General features: G+C 33.4%; 2 protein-coding genes across 2 annotated transcripts; one reads left to right on the top strand and one right to left on the bottom strand.

The window, feature by feature from the left end:
* Window positions 1-8,076: 8,076 nt before the first annotated feature.
* Stoml2 (stomatin like 2) lies at window positions 8,077-10,612 on the top strand. The gene is made up of 7 exons (XM_076376701.1): window positions 8,077-8,227; window positions 8,315-8,431; window positions 8,541-8,688; window positions 8,757-9,005; window positions 9,097-9,252; window positions 9,322-9,566; window positions 9,643-10,612. Exons 1-7 carry the CDS (start codon window positions 8,153-8,155, stop codon window positions 9,823-9,825), a joined length of 1,173 nt encoding a protein of 390 aa, XP_076232816.1. The 5' UTR covers window positions 8,077-8,152; the 3' UTR covers window positions 9,826-10,612.
* Window positions 10,613-11,249: 637 nt separating this feature from the next.
* On the bottom strand, window positions 11,250-12,467 carry LOC143178181 (protein KRTCAP2 homolog). Its single transcript, XM_076376702.1, has 3 exons — window positions 12,363-12,467; window positions 11,652-11,870; window positions 11,250-11,569 (listed from the first exon to the last, which is right to left on the bottom strand). The coding sequence occupies exons 1-3, from the start codon at window positions 12,364-12,366 to the stop codon at window positions 11,394-11,396; spliced, it is 399 nt and encodes a 132-aa protein (XP_076232817.1). The 5' UTR covers window positions 12,367-12,467; the 3' UTR covers window positions 11,250-11,393.
* Between the last annotated feature and the right edge of the window lie 6,195 nt (window positions 12,468-18,662).

The following is an 18,662-nucleotide window of genomic DNA, read 5'->3' as shown; positions in this document are numbered from 1 at the left end:
GATATGTTTATTGGAAACGATTTGTTTGAATTTATTGCCACGGAAACAAACAGATATCACACACAGAATTGTGGTAAGTATAAAGAACAAAAAAAAAAGTGCCAAATGGTTCGATGTAACGGTCGCAGAGCTTAAAAAGTGGTTTGCACTAATAATTATAATGGGACTTGTAAAAAAACCGAGAATGGACGATTACTGGTCCACAAATCCACTGATAAAGACTCCAATATTTTCCAAAACAATGAGCCGTAATAGATTCAGACAAATATTGACTTTCATTCACTTTGCAAACAATGCTAACATGCCTCACAATGCTAACTGACTCTTCAAAATTCAATACCTAATAGACCATTTCTTCAAAAAGTTTGAAGAAAATTTCAATCTTCCGCAAAACATTTCTATTGACGATGGTATGAACCCGTGGCGCGGAAGGCTTAGCTTTGAAACTTATAATCCATCAAAAGTAACAAAATATGGTATCCTGATCCGAATGCTATGCGATTCTGCTAGTGGATATATTTCGAGTTTCAAACTTTATTCTGGTGTTGAACAAACTTTAAAAAGCACAGTAATGGAATTATTGAGACGTTCGTTTGGAAAATGGCATCATCTCTACGTGAATAGTTTGTACAACAGTGTTGAACTCGCAAAAGAACTACTTTTGAAACAAATCCGAGTGTGTGGAACAATAAGGCTTCATCGAGGACTACCAGCGAGTAGAAAAAATGGCCGACCGATTCAAAAGCCTCGATATATTCTTGATTATAATCGGCATATGAAAGGATTGGATCGAGCTGATCAATATCTTAGCTATTATCCCATATATAGAAAGACAATAAAGTGGTCTAAAAAAGTTACATTGTATCTTTTTAACTGCAGTTTGTTCAATACGTTTAGAGTATATGAACATATGAATGTAAGTTGTGGTAAAACTCTGGTATTTCGTGACTTCCTTTTGCATACATCAAGATATTGGATACAAGACACATACACCGAAGAGAATTTTGAAAATCCTACAACATCGACTCGTCGTCATCATGACCCACTTCACAGACTTTCTGGAAATTTAAATCACCACCAATTGATTCCAATTTCTCCAACTAATAAACGTAAAAGAAGGAGATGTCACGTATGCTATTCACATAAAATGAGAAAAACCACAAATTTGATGTGTAAAAGTTGCACAGTTGCGTTACATTTGGAAAACTGTTTTGCTACCTACCATCAAAAAGAAATATTAAATGATTTATATTTAAACTACAATATATTTTAATGTTTTTTTTTTAATAACCTCGATAAATAACATTTATTTACACGTATCATTTAATAAAAAGCAGCTAAGTTTATTATGTTGTAATGAATTTTATGTTTTATATTTGTACATTTTAATGAACCACTTTGAAAAAAGTTCCGGCGACAGAGAAGACAATTTTTGTCAATCATGCGGGCATGAAAGTGCTAAGGTGTGAACTGACGAAGCAAAGAACGTGCAGCAAGATCTAGGTATATAGGATGTTCGATAAAAGGTGTTAGAAATAGTAAAGGGTAAGGGGTACATGTTCAAATAAGTCAGAAATGAAAAACGGTGAAATTGCATTCAAGGCTTCACCTTTGAGATATTGATAGTTGAAAGAATTACACGTGAAAGTGCCTAACTAGACTTATTCTGCCGTCTCATTCTACTTACATAGCCGCGCCTGATCTGATCCGATTCTTATTGAAGAAATCAATAAAATTTGTTAAATCGACAGTGATCAAAAGTTGGAAAATCGATTCATTAAAAAATCAACCACAAAAAATCGATTTGCAATATCGTGAAAGAAATGTATAAGTACATGAATCACACATCGGTAACGAAATTAATACAACTCAAAAAATTCGTTTTTTATGAAAAAGTGAACATTAAACAAAATTAATTATTAGACAAAATAATATTGTTTAAAAAATTAAATTTTAGAAAACAAATCGAGATCAATTAAATATTGAGACAGCCAATTTCATTTACACATAAAATCAGATTTCTTTACATGTGATTCGATCTAAAAACAAAAATTGTTAAAAAAGTTTTTTGAATTAAAAAGAGAAAATCGTATTTTTTACTATCTATGTAATATATTATATGTACTATAATTTATGTAATAAGAGCTCCTAAACTAATAGTTTTAAGACGTAAATCCCTTAATACTTTCGCCAAGGGAAGAAAAAAGTTTATTGATTAGTGCATTTAAAAATATGGAGTACAGTATAAAAAATAAGTGCAGTTGAATTTGTTCTATACAGTAATACATGAAAATGCATATTAGAATATGCTTAATTTTGCATTATGACGTTTTCTTCTATCTACCAGCGTTTCAAAGATACAGCTTATCTTCGTTGCGTGGGACACCCTGTATAGACCTTACTGCATGTTCTTTTATCAGTTTACACCCTAAACCGTGGCCACATAAAGAATGGGTAAGAGATACAAAATAAATAAAACTTATATAGATTTGTATTAAATAGAAATAGGCCATATAGCAATTGGACGTTAAAATGGTAGCATTGAGTGACAAAGAGAGGATAATTTGTTGTCGCTCTACCTTCAATGATGTTTATTTTAGTAAGTATCCAAACGACAAATTATAACGATGAGTACGAAAAACAATTTTCGTAAAGAGATTTCAGCGTCGATTTTGTGGCAAGATAATCATAAAGATTATGGAAATAAGGTTATTGCAGATGAATTATGGGAAGAAGTAGGAAAACAGTGTATGTAATTGTAGAGATAAAATGTACGCTTATCGCTAACCGCTTTCTGTATAGCCACAGCCTTAGAGACTTAACATTGTTCTTACTTATCATTCTCAATAATCGATTTTAAAATGACCACGTTTAAACGAACAAATGAGCGTGCTGAGACGACGCATTTTGTGTCTACACTGAAACAACAACGAGGAATATTTTGTCGTCTTGTAGCCTTTATAGCTGGCTACAGAAATTAGGAAAACGTTCTAAGAATGTAAGAATGTATAACAAATGATCATTATTGCTTACAGAAATAAAAGCATACTTATAAGTTGGTGAAGACTTCCTATGCTTTCCACAAAAGTATTTATAACATTGAAAATAAATGTTAGATTTCATTATATCAGCGTGTTTATATAAGGGGTGATTCTATGCGTTAAAATAAGACGAACATCAAGACTGACACTAATGCCTTTGAGGCTTTGTTTCAGGGCTATTGATTGTTGCAGAAACGCCTAAATTATGCGTGAAATTCATCTGACTTGGGATTTATTCTACTGCCAGCAGGCACTAGCCAAGTCAGACACAGCGAAGTTAGTAGATTAAATTTCAAGTCGGACATAACAAAATTCGTAGAATAAATCCCGTCAGGTACAGCAAAGTCAATAGAGAATAGTATTTTTGACAAGTCGTCTGTAAAGAGGACAAATAGAACAATATTTTTATTTTTTTCAGATTTTTAAATTCATGCCTACTAAAATAGTTATCGATAGTTATACTAGTCACTGCCTTCATTAAACATTTATAATCGAAAAACGGAAACATAAAGGGATATTCTAATTTAGACCTAGACTCTCATTTTTAAGGTCTTTCGGCAATTTTTTTTTAAGAAATCAGTAGACTATTTTGTATTGAGCTTTTGCGTATGTATTTACTAATATTTAAAGCATACAAATTAATTTTTTCAAGCCAAAAAATCAATATTATTCGAGCTACGTGTCCTTCAACATCCCTATCAGCGACACTGGTTGACATGATTCGGCCATTCTGCTAATCTGAAATAAACGAAAATGAGTAAATAAGCATCTTCATTAGTATAGGTGAACCGATTACTATGGCGTGAACTGAAATGAAATAAAAATTTTGGAACTTAAAAAATTGACGACGCTTCAAAGTTTAAATTCCAATTTTTTAGACACTTTTTTTACCTTTAGTATGTTAAAAAATTAGAAACAATTAAAGTTTTTTGAAAATTTTAGTTCCTGCCATAACTGAATTCATGCTAATGAAGATCTTTATTTACGTGTTTGTTTCAAATTAGCAGAATGGCTAGTAACTGGAATCATGTCAGCTAAGGCTAGGACAGTTAGTGAACTGTTGAGAAGGTCGTTATATAGACAAGAACACGTAACTCGCATTATTTTAATTACTTTCACTCGAAAAAAAAAGTAATTTGTATACTTTGAATATTGATAAATATATGCGCGAAAGCTCAATACAAACCATTTATCTGATTTCTGAAAAAAATTCCCAATGAAGCCTTAAAAAATGAGCGTGTAGACCAGAATATCTCTTTAAACACAATTTTGTTATTTTTTATCATCATTTTATTTTAACATCTAGAATATCCCTCAAATTTTCACTTACCTCTATAGCGGTGCCCATCACTTTTTGCACACTCGATACATTTCACATACGTTTGTGTAACGACCAGGAGAGGGCAAGCACAGATGCACAGCGCTGAAGTTTAGTTCTTCCCGTATCGGTACGCGGCGCTAGTCTACAATTCGCACACGTTTCTGCAACCTATCAATGAGAACCACTGCGAATATCTCATGTCGATGAATATCAGTAGTCGCCATTTTTAACTTTTAACCAATCCAATCATTGGAAGATTTTTAAAATATCAACTTGGCGATACATGGTAAGTGAAACGTGTCAGTAGGAAATATTGGAAAATATCAGAGATAATAATAATAATATTATAACAATATTATAATAATCTCTCTTTTTCCTCTCTTCTCTTTTTTTTTAAATTGTTAGCCAACCTATTCCTATATTATCTCTTCTTTTTATTTTTTTATTTTTAATTTTAAATATTGATACTACATTTAACCAAAAACGAACCTACGATTCTTAAGATTGCCGAGGTCTTACTATTCAATAATTTAAATTACATCTGAGTTAGGTTCAACTCCTTTTTCCCTTAATCTGTTAATTAAACCAGTCCTCTCATCGTTATATCTCTCACATTTCGATACTACATGGTTAATATCTTCCACGTCTCGCCCGCATTCGCATACAGGGGAGTCCACCATGTTTTTCCCATATAACGATTCTGCCAAATTATAATGGTTTGCTCTGATTCTATTTAGAGTCGTCATCGTTCTTCTTTATAATTTATCTATCTTGACGAACCACGATTTTCTCTTGAATGGATTAACCTCGCATTTCTCAAAGTATTTCTTCCCTTTGAAGTTGGATTCCGACAACATTTTATCTCTGAATCTTCTGTCCATAATCTCACTTAAATAAATTCTGAGATCACATTGAGAAATCTTCCAAGTTTCATCTACTGCACGCTCCGTGTATTCCTTGGCCAGCCAGCGTGTCGCCTTTTCAGTCCCTGATTCCTTTATGCGCCAGAATCCAGCACAGTCTAACGTTGCTTCTTATTTCTCTCAGCACCTCGATTATACGCTTTATCCACCAATTGAGGCATGTACCGCTTTTAACAAAAGAACTCATCCATTTAAAGTTTAATAAGCTTTTGAACACGCTCTCCGAGTCGATGAAAATAACAGATTTATAGGTATTATATTTAAGCCGCACAGTCTGCAATACTTCGTACATGGCAATTGCTTCCGTAGTAAAGGTCGTGGCTTTACCGTCTATACTAACACTAGTTTCCTCCCAGCTATTATTGTATTTTATAACAATTCCCACTCCATTGGCACGACCATTGGGTCTCTTAGAACCGTCTGTATAAATTTCCACTACCCTCTCTTCTGAGTTCCAAAACTTGTTAAGGATTTCTCCAATAAGCGATACTCCATCAACATTCGCCCGGTTTTTCAATTTGCCTGTTTCAGTGTCGATGGTTTCATTTATCCAATTATCGTTCTCTGCTTCCCTGTTTTGTTGTATGAAGAGTTCTTCTTCCATGCCAACGTCATTTTCCAGGTATGTGCTGTTTTTAATTTTTTCAATATCAATGAACGCTTTAACCAACTCCAGGTTCATCGATCTGCCATATACCCTCAAGGTATCGTGCAATGATTTCACCGCTTCAACAATATCTTTCCTATTCTTGACCATCACCCTTAACATATATCTACTAGTCAACAATTCAATTCTCGTGTCCATATCCATGACGTCCGATTCCGTATTCATAACATTCGTCGGTGTGGATACTCTATAACCCATTGCTGTTCTTATTCCGGCATTGTGCACTCTTCTTATCGATTGTTTATTGCATTCCTGAGTCGTACAATAAATTTGAGCTCCATATTCCAATGTTGATCTCACCAGGGCCTTATACAAGATCAACATCGTACATGGATCAGCTCCCTTCTTTATTTGTCCAATGAATCTCAAGATATCGTTTCTTTTGGTTCACATTCTCCACGTGTTTTTTGTATGTCAGCTGTTTATCCATACATATCCCTAAAAATTTACAGCCATCTGACTCCTCCACCACGCTATCGTTCACCTTTATTTTGATATTCTTTCTCGAGTAATTACTATGCCTTCTATTGAAGTTGACTATTCAAGTTTTTTCGCTCGCCATTTCTAGTCCGATGTTCTTCAAATTTCCCAATAGTACAGCTATGTCTCCATATTATTGACATTTTCCTCGCGGACGTTATTACATGTGAAAATTGCTATATCATCGGCATATTGAACCATCCTGATCCTTCCTAGGTCGATTCCATCTGTTAGAAACGATGTATAAATATTGTACAATATGAGGCTAAGAATAGCCCCCTGCGGAAGGCTTTTCTGCAAGGGTCCTGTGATCGTAGTACCATCCCTCAGTATGCATTTCACGTTTCTGCACCGTATCCAATCTTCGATGAATGCTACAATTCTTCTAGGACCATCTAAGTTCTTTAAGATTCTAATCAAAGTCGAATGATTCACGTTGTCGTATGCCGATTTCACGTCGATAAACGCAGCCAGTGTTTCCCTATTGTGCACAAATTCCTTCTGTGCCACAGTAGATAAGTATACCAAATTGTCGATTGTTGATCTACCTTTCCTAAACCCGTTCTGCTATTCATTCATAATATTTTTATTCTCCGCCCATCTTTTCAGTCTATTTATGGTTTTTTCCACGAGTTTTCCCATGGTATTTGTGAGCGAAATCGACCCAACAGCCTTTTTTCCTAGCTTATCAGGAAAATCAACCAAAATCAAGGAAAATCACCGTGGTCTCTTTCCATTGAGAGAGAACTCTTCCCGATGTCCATACCTTTTGATGTAAATCTCTTAGCAACGATCTATACTCGCTCGCTAGTTTTTTGTAGATACCATACGATATGCTATCTCCAACCGGGGCCGAATTGCCATTAGAACTCGTAATAGCTTCATTCAGTTCTTCTATGGATATATCCCTATTCCATAATTCCTGATCCTGTATGTTTCTGCTCCCATTGTTTCCCTCCAACCTTTCAATAAACTCCGTCGATCTGTTTTCATCATTCGTCGGTGGTTCCAATAGCTTGTTCTATTATTATTATAAATATTGCTTGTTCTGGATCTGAATTAATCGTTCTTATTAGAAGCAAAAACCTGATGAAGAAATTAGAGATTAAGTTGGTGGAGAAAAACAGGAGAAGAAACGAAATACAGTCTTTGGAGGAAGATTGGGAAGAGAACACGGAGACAAATGAAATGTTCCAGACACATCTGGATGAGAAGAAAAAGAATAAATTATACAGAAGATTGGAAACATACAGAGACGAGCAGAGAAGGAAAATGAATGATAGAGCTAAAACAAATGAAGATCTGAATAATGAAGATTTAAGAAAAGAAGTTGGGGAAGATGTGGCCATGAAAATGGTTGTACAAACGAAAACAGAAACGCAGGAGGAAAACAAAACGGATTATGTAATAGATACTTGGATGAGGATTTTATTAACGGAGTGAAGAAAGGATAGATAATCGTTGTAAGAATATTATGCAAGAAATACAAAGATTGCTCGTGATACGAGCAAGAACATTTATACATTTTAGTTCTCCCCGAATCGGTACGCGGCGCTGCAAACGTAGGTTCAATTTTTAACGTGGAAGCTTGGCCCTCTGGTAACGACTGGTAATGACTAACGTCAACGTGGGGTTCAGCTTACGGCCTACAGTTTCAATAGATTGAACATAACCTATTCTAACCGTCACAGGGAAAACTGAGGAAAACTCTGTCAGTGTGATGCTATTGCGAAGTTATAAGTGCGGGATGAATTGTAGATTTAAGTTACTTGCTCGTAATTTCGGAATTTTGAAGGTAATTTTTGATACTTGTGAGAATGTAATTGAATTATTATCATAATTTAAGAATTACGTAAAATTGTAATTGAAATTTTGCCTAAAGCACCATCAAAATTTTGGATTTGAACACGCACTCCCTAAATTGGCGGTAGTACAACATGTTAGATATAAGTCCAGTCTTCCTTTCAATACTGGGATATTGTTCGTTCCACAGCAAGAGGTTTGTTACTTCTATGAATAATATCAAATGGATTAAAACCTTTTCATAGATACATACACTCAAGATTTTTGTATACAGTTTGATATTGTTTGTAATAATATTTTTGTAGGCATGGATTGTGGAAAGAATGGGTAGATTCTATAAAATTTTGCAACCAGGAGTAAATCTACTTGTACCAATAATTGATCAAATTAAATATGTTCAATGCCTTAAAGAGTTGGCTATAGAAATACCACAACAAAGTGCAGTTACATCAGGTAAATGTTACAGTTAACACGTTCAACTTATATACATGTGATAGTAATTTTCAAATTTTTATCTGTAGATAACGTAACATTAAACATTGATGGTGTATTGTATTTAAGAGTAATTGATCCATATCGTGCTTCGTATGGAGTCGAGGATGCAGAATTTGCAATAAGTCAATTAGCTCAAACTACAATGAGATCGGAATTAGGAAAAATATCATTGGACAAAGTGTTTAGGGAAAGAGAAGGCTTAAATGTTTGTATTGTTGATAGCATAAATAAAGCAAGTGAAGCTTGGGGTATTACTTGCCTTCGGTATGAGATACGTAAGTTAATGAGAAATAGTTTTACTTATTAGGAAAACAGTATTGAAATATGTATCTAATAGTGTTATGTCGATTTACTCTGATATCTTAGGTGATATAAGATTACCACCAAGAGTACAAGAAGCAATGCAAATGCAAGTAGAAGCAGAGCGCAAGAAACGTGCTGCAATTTTAGAGTCAGAAGGTGCCAGGGAAGCAGAAATAAATATTGCAGAAGGAAAACGTTTAGCAAAGATTTTGGCATCAGGTAATTATTTTTAATCATTCTGTCAAGACTCAAAGATAGTATCAGAAAAATTATACGATCTTATTACAGAGGCCATAAAACAAGAAGAAATAAACAAAGCACTGGGTACAGCAGCAGCTCTAGTGTCTGTCGCAGAAGCTCGTGCCAAAAGTTTAAAACTTGTTGCAGGTGCTCTTAGTTTAACAGATGCAAAAAATGCAGCAGCACTTAGTATAGCAGAGCAATATGTCAAAGCATTTGATAAACTGGCAAAGAATAATAATACTTTAATATTGCCCAGTAATGTGTCTGATGTATCTTCTTTAGTTTCACAAGTATGTTATAACAAATTTGTCTCTTTTTATATTTTACATTATATAGTGTTATATATAAAATGATTTATTATTGCAGGCAATGATGATTTATAAACAAGTTATGTCTCAACCCAATTTTGATCACAATCAACAAAAAATGGACACGAATACTCCTTTGAGCATTGAAGAATCAGATGAAGTTTTCGAATATTTCAGTGACAAGGATGAAATAGAGAAACACAGAAAAAGTAGGGATCAAAATCCTAACAATGTGTTATGAAATGTGTAACATACATAAATATATTTTAATCTTTCTTACCAATCTTTGATTGTACTTACATACACATAAAGCAGTGTGGAAAGTGATTGGAAACGATAAACAATCGTTTTCAAGAAAGACAAATAATTATAGTTCAAAATTTGAAATAGTATATAAGTGTAAAAATTCTGTCGATTCTAAGTGATAGGAATACAATTGCTTTTAGTATTTGTATTTATTATTTATATCATATATATTTTTTATTTAATTCTACAATTATTTCCTATCATTTTTTCACTTAATGAATATTTCTTACAAAAAATCTTAATGCTTAAAATGTACTGATGGGAAGGATCGCCACGCGTTAGAACAACCACTTAAGACTCCAAGGTGAGATATACAAAAGAAATTATTTCTTACTATATTTTTTTACCACATTTATATACAGTACTTATTATTAAACAATTTTGTACAATTTAAAATTGAAGACTGGTTCTTAAATAGGTAAGTAATTATTTATAAGTTTGGACTTATAAACTAATTACGAAATATTCCTTTCCAAATGTTTTAATTCCTTTTTTTCTAAGTAGAAAAAAGTTTAAAATTTCGGAGTTTTAGTAGGCCAATCAAGATTAATACCAGCAGTTGACTGTAGTGTAAAACTTTCAGCCAAATTGGTCTTATTCTGACTAGATGGGAACCCTAGCTGGATAAGTATTCAAATAATAAGAATTTTTTTAAATTTATATGATAAATATACAAATCAAATAAGACAAGAGAATATTAATAAACAGATACAAAATTGCAAGGAAGCTATCATGAATTTAACATTAATCTCACTATTTATTTTTAATATAGTGAATACACCAGACAAAAATGGAATTATTTTTTTGCTGACAACCACTGTAGTAGATCAGCAGATCTATATTATATAGTAAATCTTTAAAAGAAGATAGACATTAACAGACATGCTCCATGAATATCGTACAGATAACAGGTTAGAGGTAAATGCAAACAAAACTAAAATAGTAGTATATAACAAATTGGGAAAAAGACCTAAATATAGGAAAATATATTATGAAAGGCAAAGATGGCCATTTAAAAATCTTTAATTACAGTAAAGTGTAAAATGTATACAAATTTTACTTCCACTACCACCGGAGCAAACTTTTACATCTGTATTGGTGGATATTTATTAAAAAATGTTTTACAAAATTGACCTTGAAATACAAGGTGAAGTTTTGTTTTATTGTATTATACAAAACTACTCATCTTTGGGTTAAAAAGTGTCAAAGGAATTATTAGTTGAAACTCAGCCATTTTCTTGAAAAATTATGTTAAAGACCCAAAAATCTTCTGTAAAGGCTATCGATCAACTGAAAAAGGTAAGGAAGAGCTGCTAGGGTAATTAAATGTATAAAATATGTAAACACATAGAAAATAAGTAAAAATGACAAAGTCGGTAGTTGTATTTCTATTGTTTAAAGTTAATGGACCTTTTACATTTACATAACAGATACAATACTTTTCAGTTAAAATTTTCTTCAAAAGTTGTAATTAGAAAATTATGCTAAAGTTTATTAAGTGTCTTATTTTCTCTTCTTTGTATGTACTGATGCTTGTACAGGCACTGGTACAGAATATGTTTCTTGAGAAATTCGGTTGATATAATATAATGCAATCATAGAAAATAAAAAGCAAGTTGTAGTTGCAACACGATGCACCAATCCTGATGCAATTAAACTAATAATCAGTGCAAATGTAACTGTAAATATAAAAAAATAGTTATCTTATGTTCCAATACACATTAAAATTAATCTTTAAGAAATTTGTATTTATTAATTCACCTTCGGGGAATAACTTTTGCTGAAAAGATTTTCCAAATATTGTAGCTTCTAAATTTCCCATTGCAGTTAATAAACATATAAATAATATAGAGCCGATATATCCTCCTAATATAGTATATAGCTGAGACGATCCCAGCCAAGATTTATATATTTGCATCCCAGAAAATATGAGAACTGTCAGGATTGATGATAATGCAAATGATACTCCACTACTGACAGCTAAAAAATTATGAAAAGACAAATTTAAATTCTTTTTATATTTTTATACATATAGTGTCTATCAAGAAAACTGATTAAATTTTACCAACATATTTGAACAAAAAATGTTATACATTCTTTAACAAAAAGATAGGATACCGCTGAATTTTCCATGTTTCGAAAAAGATAATTATGATACAGACGAAGTCATTTAAAAATTTTTGTACGTAGTGAACAATAACAATTTTATTGGTATAGTAGATAAAAGCGATATGGTGATAAATAATACTGAATGTGCACAAAAAAGTACAAAATAATATAAGAAATATTTCTTCAAAAATTTATTAGACGTATTAAACTAAATTATTGATATCGGTATACCAAATAGTTATAACACACGTTACAAATTGTAAAGTGTGGTTTGTTATTCTTTAAATTATTTAAAGTACTTTCTACAAACATAAAATTTGTAGAATTCATCAGAGTGTATTAATATATAAATTAATGACTTACACATTTTGACAGACAACTATTACCCTTTTTACATTCAAATCCCGTTATATACATATGTTTCTACTTCTACTGATTCTATCTGCTTCTACCACTGACCTGTATGCACATAGACGGGAATATGCACATTGTGCTGAAACTGCGCCATGAAATCTGATGTCATAGATGGGCATACTGTTTTTTGTAGAATTTCTATAGGTGGACAAAAATTGAGTAGTCGAGTTTTCTGTTCAATGGTATATTCCTACTATGCTACTACCTAATGACAGGATGGCATGACAGTCTCATAGTCTCATGTTATTTCCGACGACATAACCTTTTTGCAGTTCAATTGTGTTGATGGATATTTTTTGTTACAGTCATATGAATATGTTACGTTCATCATTTATGAAAAGTTTTCGGTCGATACATTTCTTATTTACGCGTTACGCGTGGCCCATTCATGTTTCAAAGTAATAAGAAATATCAAAATAATTTATTTATAGAGGAAGAAGTTCAGTATATGTAATATTTGTGTCATGATCGAAATTCTAGGCCATTTCAACAATATTGTTATGTGAAATGTGTTGCTTAAGGGCTTAGGGTAGTCACGTGACTTTACGAGATTTCTTGGTCGGTATCTGCCGTTACAGTTTTCTTTACAGAAATAATATTATCCACAGACATGTGGCTGCCTAATGAATGCGAGATGGAGCCACACTATGATTCCCCCTCCACTATACACACTACTATACGAGCCGTATGTACGTGAATTCGGCCCTTCGGATTACTTCGGATAGCTTCGGAAAGACGAGAGAGAAGGCAAATGTCAAATCTTACTCTCGCGCTGTGCTGCCAGACTGAGGACGCAAATCTTGAGATTTACCCCCTCCACTACGCATACTAACGCACGGGCCGCGTATCCGTGAGCTCGGCACTTCGGACAGCTTCGGGCAGCTTCGGGAGGTCGAAAGAGAAGGTGGATCGTGATGCGCACTATCTCATTCTTTGAAATGTTTAAATCCTAATCGCTAGCAAGCGGCAAGCGGCACGCACCTTGCGCGAGCTTTCCGATTGCCCGTATATTTTCAGTTTCCAACTTAGAAAAGTATTCTAATGAAAAAAATTTTCGAAAATTTTTTTCTGCAGAAAAACTCCTTTTAAGACTCCCTAATTACGTTTGAGCTATTAAAAAAAGAGCTTTTTTTTTTAAAAATCCACATATGTTCATTAACCCAATTGCATACAAACAGCTGAATGAATTTCAATCAAACTTTATATCTAAATTTTATATTCACATCTCAAGATATATTAGATTTAGAGCAAAATCGATGCATGGATTATGATACTTACCTCTTATATTTCTATTTATATTACACATATATTTTTTACTATTAGGTGGGAAGATAAAGATTTTCATTTGTAAAGTTAACGTAACGCAATTTAGTCTGGAAAACACTGCTCTTATCGAATTAACCCTTTCTGATTCAGAATTAATTGCACTTCAAAATTCAAGATTATCACAAAATAAATACTCTGATACTGAAAATTCGTCAAATGTATTAGACTAAGAGTCCACTCTTGACCAGTAACGTGCACATTGTCACAACCTTCACTATAAAATATTTATATTGGTAATTATTTAAAATAAGAGCCTCCTCACCGATTTCTTTGAATCTTTTTTCTATCATGTATCTTCAGACGTGGAGTAATTTTTCTAAATGAAATTATTGTCGCTCTCTTCTCGTTTTCGAGATAAAAATTTTTATATGCTTGAAAATTATGGTGGCAGGCCGAGGGTAGGTAGCAAAAAGGGAGTTTGAGTTGGGTTAGAGCAAGGGCCAGTGAAAGAGATGTTTTGAGTTGGTTAGAGCTAGGGCCAGAAAAAAAGATGTTTCGGGTTGGTTAAAGCTAAGGCCAGGAAAAGAGATGTTTCGAGCTGGTTAGAGCTAGGACCGGGAAAAGAGATATTTGGAGTTGGTTAGAGCTAGGACCGGGAAAAGAGATACTGTGAGTTGTATTACGTCCCCGTAACTTTTGACAGTAGTTACTAGAGCCTATATATATATATATACAATTTTATTTCCGGTTCGGTTCCAAAAGGTCTTAACGGAAACATTCTCGCGCGACCGAATTCGAATTCTTTCGTGGCCCTAGCTCTAACCCAACTCAAAGTATTTCTTTGCCCGGTCCTAGCTGTAACCAACCTAGCTCTAAACAAGCAGTGTGTTCCAGACTAAATCGCGTTACGTTAACTTTACAAATGAAAATCTTTATCTTCCCACCTAATAGTAAAAAATATATGTGTAATATAAATATAATTATAAGAGGTAAGTATCATAATCCATGCATCGATTTTGCTCTAAATCTAATAAGATCTTGAGATGTGAATACAAAATTTAGATATAAAGTTTTATTGAAATTCATTCAGTCGTTTGAATGCAATTGGGTTAAGAAACATATGCGGTTTTAAAAAAAAAGCTCTTTTTTTATTAGTTAAAACGTAATCAGGGGGTCTTAAAATGAGTTTTTCTGCAGAAAAAATTTTTGAAATTTTTTTTCATTAGAATACTTTTCTAAGTTGGACACTGAAAATATCCAGGCAATCGGAAAGCTCACGCAAGGTGCGTGCCGCTTGCCGCTTGCTAGCGATTGGGATGTAAACATTTCAAAGAATGAGAGAGTGCGTATCACGATCCACCTTCTCTCTCGACCTCTCGAAACTGCCCGAAGTTGTCCGAAGCTATTCAAAGCTGCCCGAAGTGCCGAGCTCACGGATACGCGGCCCGTGCATTAGTATTCGTAGTGGAGGGGGTAATTCTCAAGATTTGCGTCCTCAGTCTGGCAGCACAGCTCTCGCGTTTCTAAAACGCTATTGTGGTTTGGCCCAAGTCGCCCGCAAGCGACATTGAGCGGCACGAGTCATTCGTAAAATATTTCGAGTGGAAACTCTGGTTTATCTGCAAAACTAAATCAGTTTAATAAAAATTACTTTCCGAGTTTATGTAACTTGAATGTAAAAGATGATATATGTCGAGTATATTAAATAAGACAACGTCTGTATGGTTCTAATTACTCTTTTTATAATATTGCCTTTTCGTGACTACACGACTTTATCATACAGATCACAGCATTCTGATCTTGTCTTGTTCCCTTGCTTCCATTGAACTTCACGCTCGATAACATTAAAAACAATAACATCTAGTTCTTATATATAGTGTCCTGATTGAATAACATCAAGCGCCGACATATACTTACAAGTTTTACACTTTCTACGTTCTTGATACCAGCCTTTAAAAAACAATTAAAACAAGTTCATGATGATTTCATATTAATTTACTTACAAACAATAACAGTAAACGAATTTTAGTTATCTCTTTGTATATGTGGCGAATTATTTCCTATTCGTTTTTCCTTCCGGTTTGGTCTGGGTTAGGTCAGGGTTAGCTCTGGGTATATACAAAATAAGAGGAAACGTTGCTAAAAATACATTAATTTAATATATTTATAATCATCAGAATCACGGTTGCCGCTGCGACCCCGACCGTGGCTTCTCCCATACTTTCATTTACGGACTTTCTTTTTAAAATCCCAGAACTGTAATATGAAAAATAGACACATGTTATTCACGAAATTTACTTCGTTCTTGAACAAAAAATGAATAGATAAATTACTTAGCGCTTTAGCATAAGATCGCCTATGATCTACGTACGTTTTGTCGTCATGCCTCCTCTAAAGCTAGCGCCGACGCCGACGCCGACGCCGACGCCGACGCCCACACCAACGCCGACTCCGACGCCGACGCCGGAGTCGGTGCAAGCTTTAGAGGAGGCATGACGACAAAAGATACGTAGATCATAGGCGATCTTATGCTAAAGCGCTCAGTAATTTATCTATTCATTTTTTGTTCAAGAACGAAGTAAATTTCGTGAATAACATGTGTCTATTTTTCATATTATAATTTTGGGACTTTAAAAAGAAAATCCGCAAGTGGAGGTATGGGAGAAGCCGCAGTCGGGGTCGCGGCAGCAACTGCGAACCTGGCCTGGGGGGAAGAGGCGGGAACGGGGGGGAAAATTTAATTATAAATTATTATAATTAAAAAGTAAACATATTAAATTAATGTATTTTTAGCAACGTCTCCTTTTATTTTGTATATATCCAGACCTAACCCAGACCTAACCCAGATCTAAGAACATATAAATATTATAAACAATTTATATTCTTTATTTTTAGTTTATTATTGCATGTAGAATCGCTCTTTCTCGATTGTATCATCAGCTTGTACATAAACTTGTTTTAATTTAATTTTTCATACAAAATACACAGAGAATGTCATCGTTTGATCTTTAAACTCATCCCTCAAAATTTCATAAAAATTTTTGAAGATCTCACCGAATAATCTCCTTCCGAGTCGAAACGTGAAAATATCTATATTATCAAAAATATTCACGGCTTGTGCCGTGTTGCGCTTGCCGAAGCGTTTCAAGCTTCTTTCCGAATCTTTCCGAAGCCGTCCGAAGCAGTCCGAACCGCCGAGCTCACTTTCTGTTCGAACCTTACAATGTCACTCGGAATGAGTTTTCATGGGACTTCTTGTGGGACATGAACGAAACATGCAGCTCGTATAGTTGCATGTGTAGTGGTACGTCAAATTCTCGAAACTCGCGTGCCAACTCAGGGCAGCACGGGCCTCCTGATTAGGCGCTGCCTGGTGTGTTCAAGCGGAACTAAACTTGTCACTTTTTTACTCTGTTTTATCTCTAACCTCGCAAAAAGCACTGCAAAATCGCGCTGACGCTTTACGTCCTTATATTGGAAGGTTTTGAGATGGAAAAGGACTCATTCGATAGAGGAAGGTTCAATCTAGCCCGCTCTGGTCATGATTTCGCTCAGAACAATCCCTAAATTAGCTAAAAATGCTTAGATTTCATGACTGTGAATTTGTCGATTTTTGCTTTACTTTGAACACTCATATTACTGAACATCAGCAGAAGCTGATTAAATAATGACCAGAGCGGGCTAGATTGAACCTTCCTCTATCGAATGAGTCCTTTTCCATCTCAAAATCTTTCAATATAAGGACGTAAAGCGTCAGCGCGTAAACCTCTGTTTTTGCCTAATTTTGTCGGTAATGTCACCGCCCTGACATATCTGATCCTAGGCCCTTAAACCTCATCCCTTCCTAAAGTAACATACAAAGCGACGAAATGTTACGTTACAAGCATAACCTCACATTACCTTCATAGGCGCTTAGAGGAGTAAAAATATGTATTTTACACATTTTAGAGGGTTTTACACATATGCATAAGTAAATAACTGAGTCAATATTTTTTACAGAAGCATACTTAATAATTTTATTTGACAATATTTTTTCATTGGAGCTATGTGTATTCATATAGCATTTACTTGCTGTAATAATGGTATAGCTCTATAAATAATCATTTTTGAATTATTAGAATAAAAAGAAAGAGTTCTTGTGCTAAATGAAAATATTGTCATTTCTCAGAAAATTATGCTTGAGTTATGTCACTATTGCAGCAAGTAAACATAGTATATAAAATCACCCTAGTATTTAACTAATAAATTTGAATATACAAAAGATAAATTTAGACAAATAATGAGACAAAGTAAAATATTCGAATTCTAATCACATTAATTTAAATAAATGAGTATTTCTACTATCTGAGAGAAAAATTGTGTAATGTTATATTTTATAAAAATTGATACAAGTATTTAAATTAGTAATGAAAATATTATTATGTATATATAGTTATCGTTTTTAAGGCATATCTAAATTTTCGTATGCATAAAGTATTAGTAAATTTTAAATATATAATGTTTTTTATCATTTCAGAGGCACAAAAATGAATTTAATAGTTTACGCATTATGTTCCTGTATATAGAAATATTTTAGAATAAAATGCTATACAATAGAAATCCTGTAATCTGTTCTGTTATTAAATACTCAAATGACATTGGGTAAAGTCGAATATGAATATTATAGTGATACATATTTATTTTATACCTCATTATTACTATTAATATGTTTATGATTATATGTACGTTATAATGTAAAGAGTGTTGCCACTTAAAGAGACTCGTTTTTTGTTATACTAAAAATTATTTCATATAAATGTTATTTTCAAAATAAAGAATACATTTAATTTATTCACTATTTGTGAATAACGAATAATTTAATTAGTGTTCATCGTGGATAACAAATAAATCAAAATTATACATATTTAAAATTTTCAAATAAAAGGGTGAATACTTTTTACAGGTAGTTTTATTTATATTCTTAAACATATGTATGGACGAATA

Source organism: Calliopsis andreniformis, chromosome 4, assembly GCF_051401765.1.
Source record: "Calliopsis andreniformis isolate RMS-2024a chromosome 4, iyCalAndr_principal, whole genome shotgun sequence".
Classification (NCBI taxonomy): Eukaryota; Metazoa; Arthropoda; class Insecta; order Hymenoptera; family Andrenidae; genus Calliopsis; species Calliopsis andreniformis.
The sequence above is the reverse complement of the archived record's forward strand: the minus strand, read 5'-3'. Positions and strand labels throughout refer to the sequence as shown.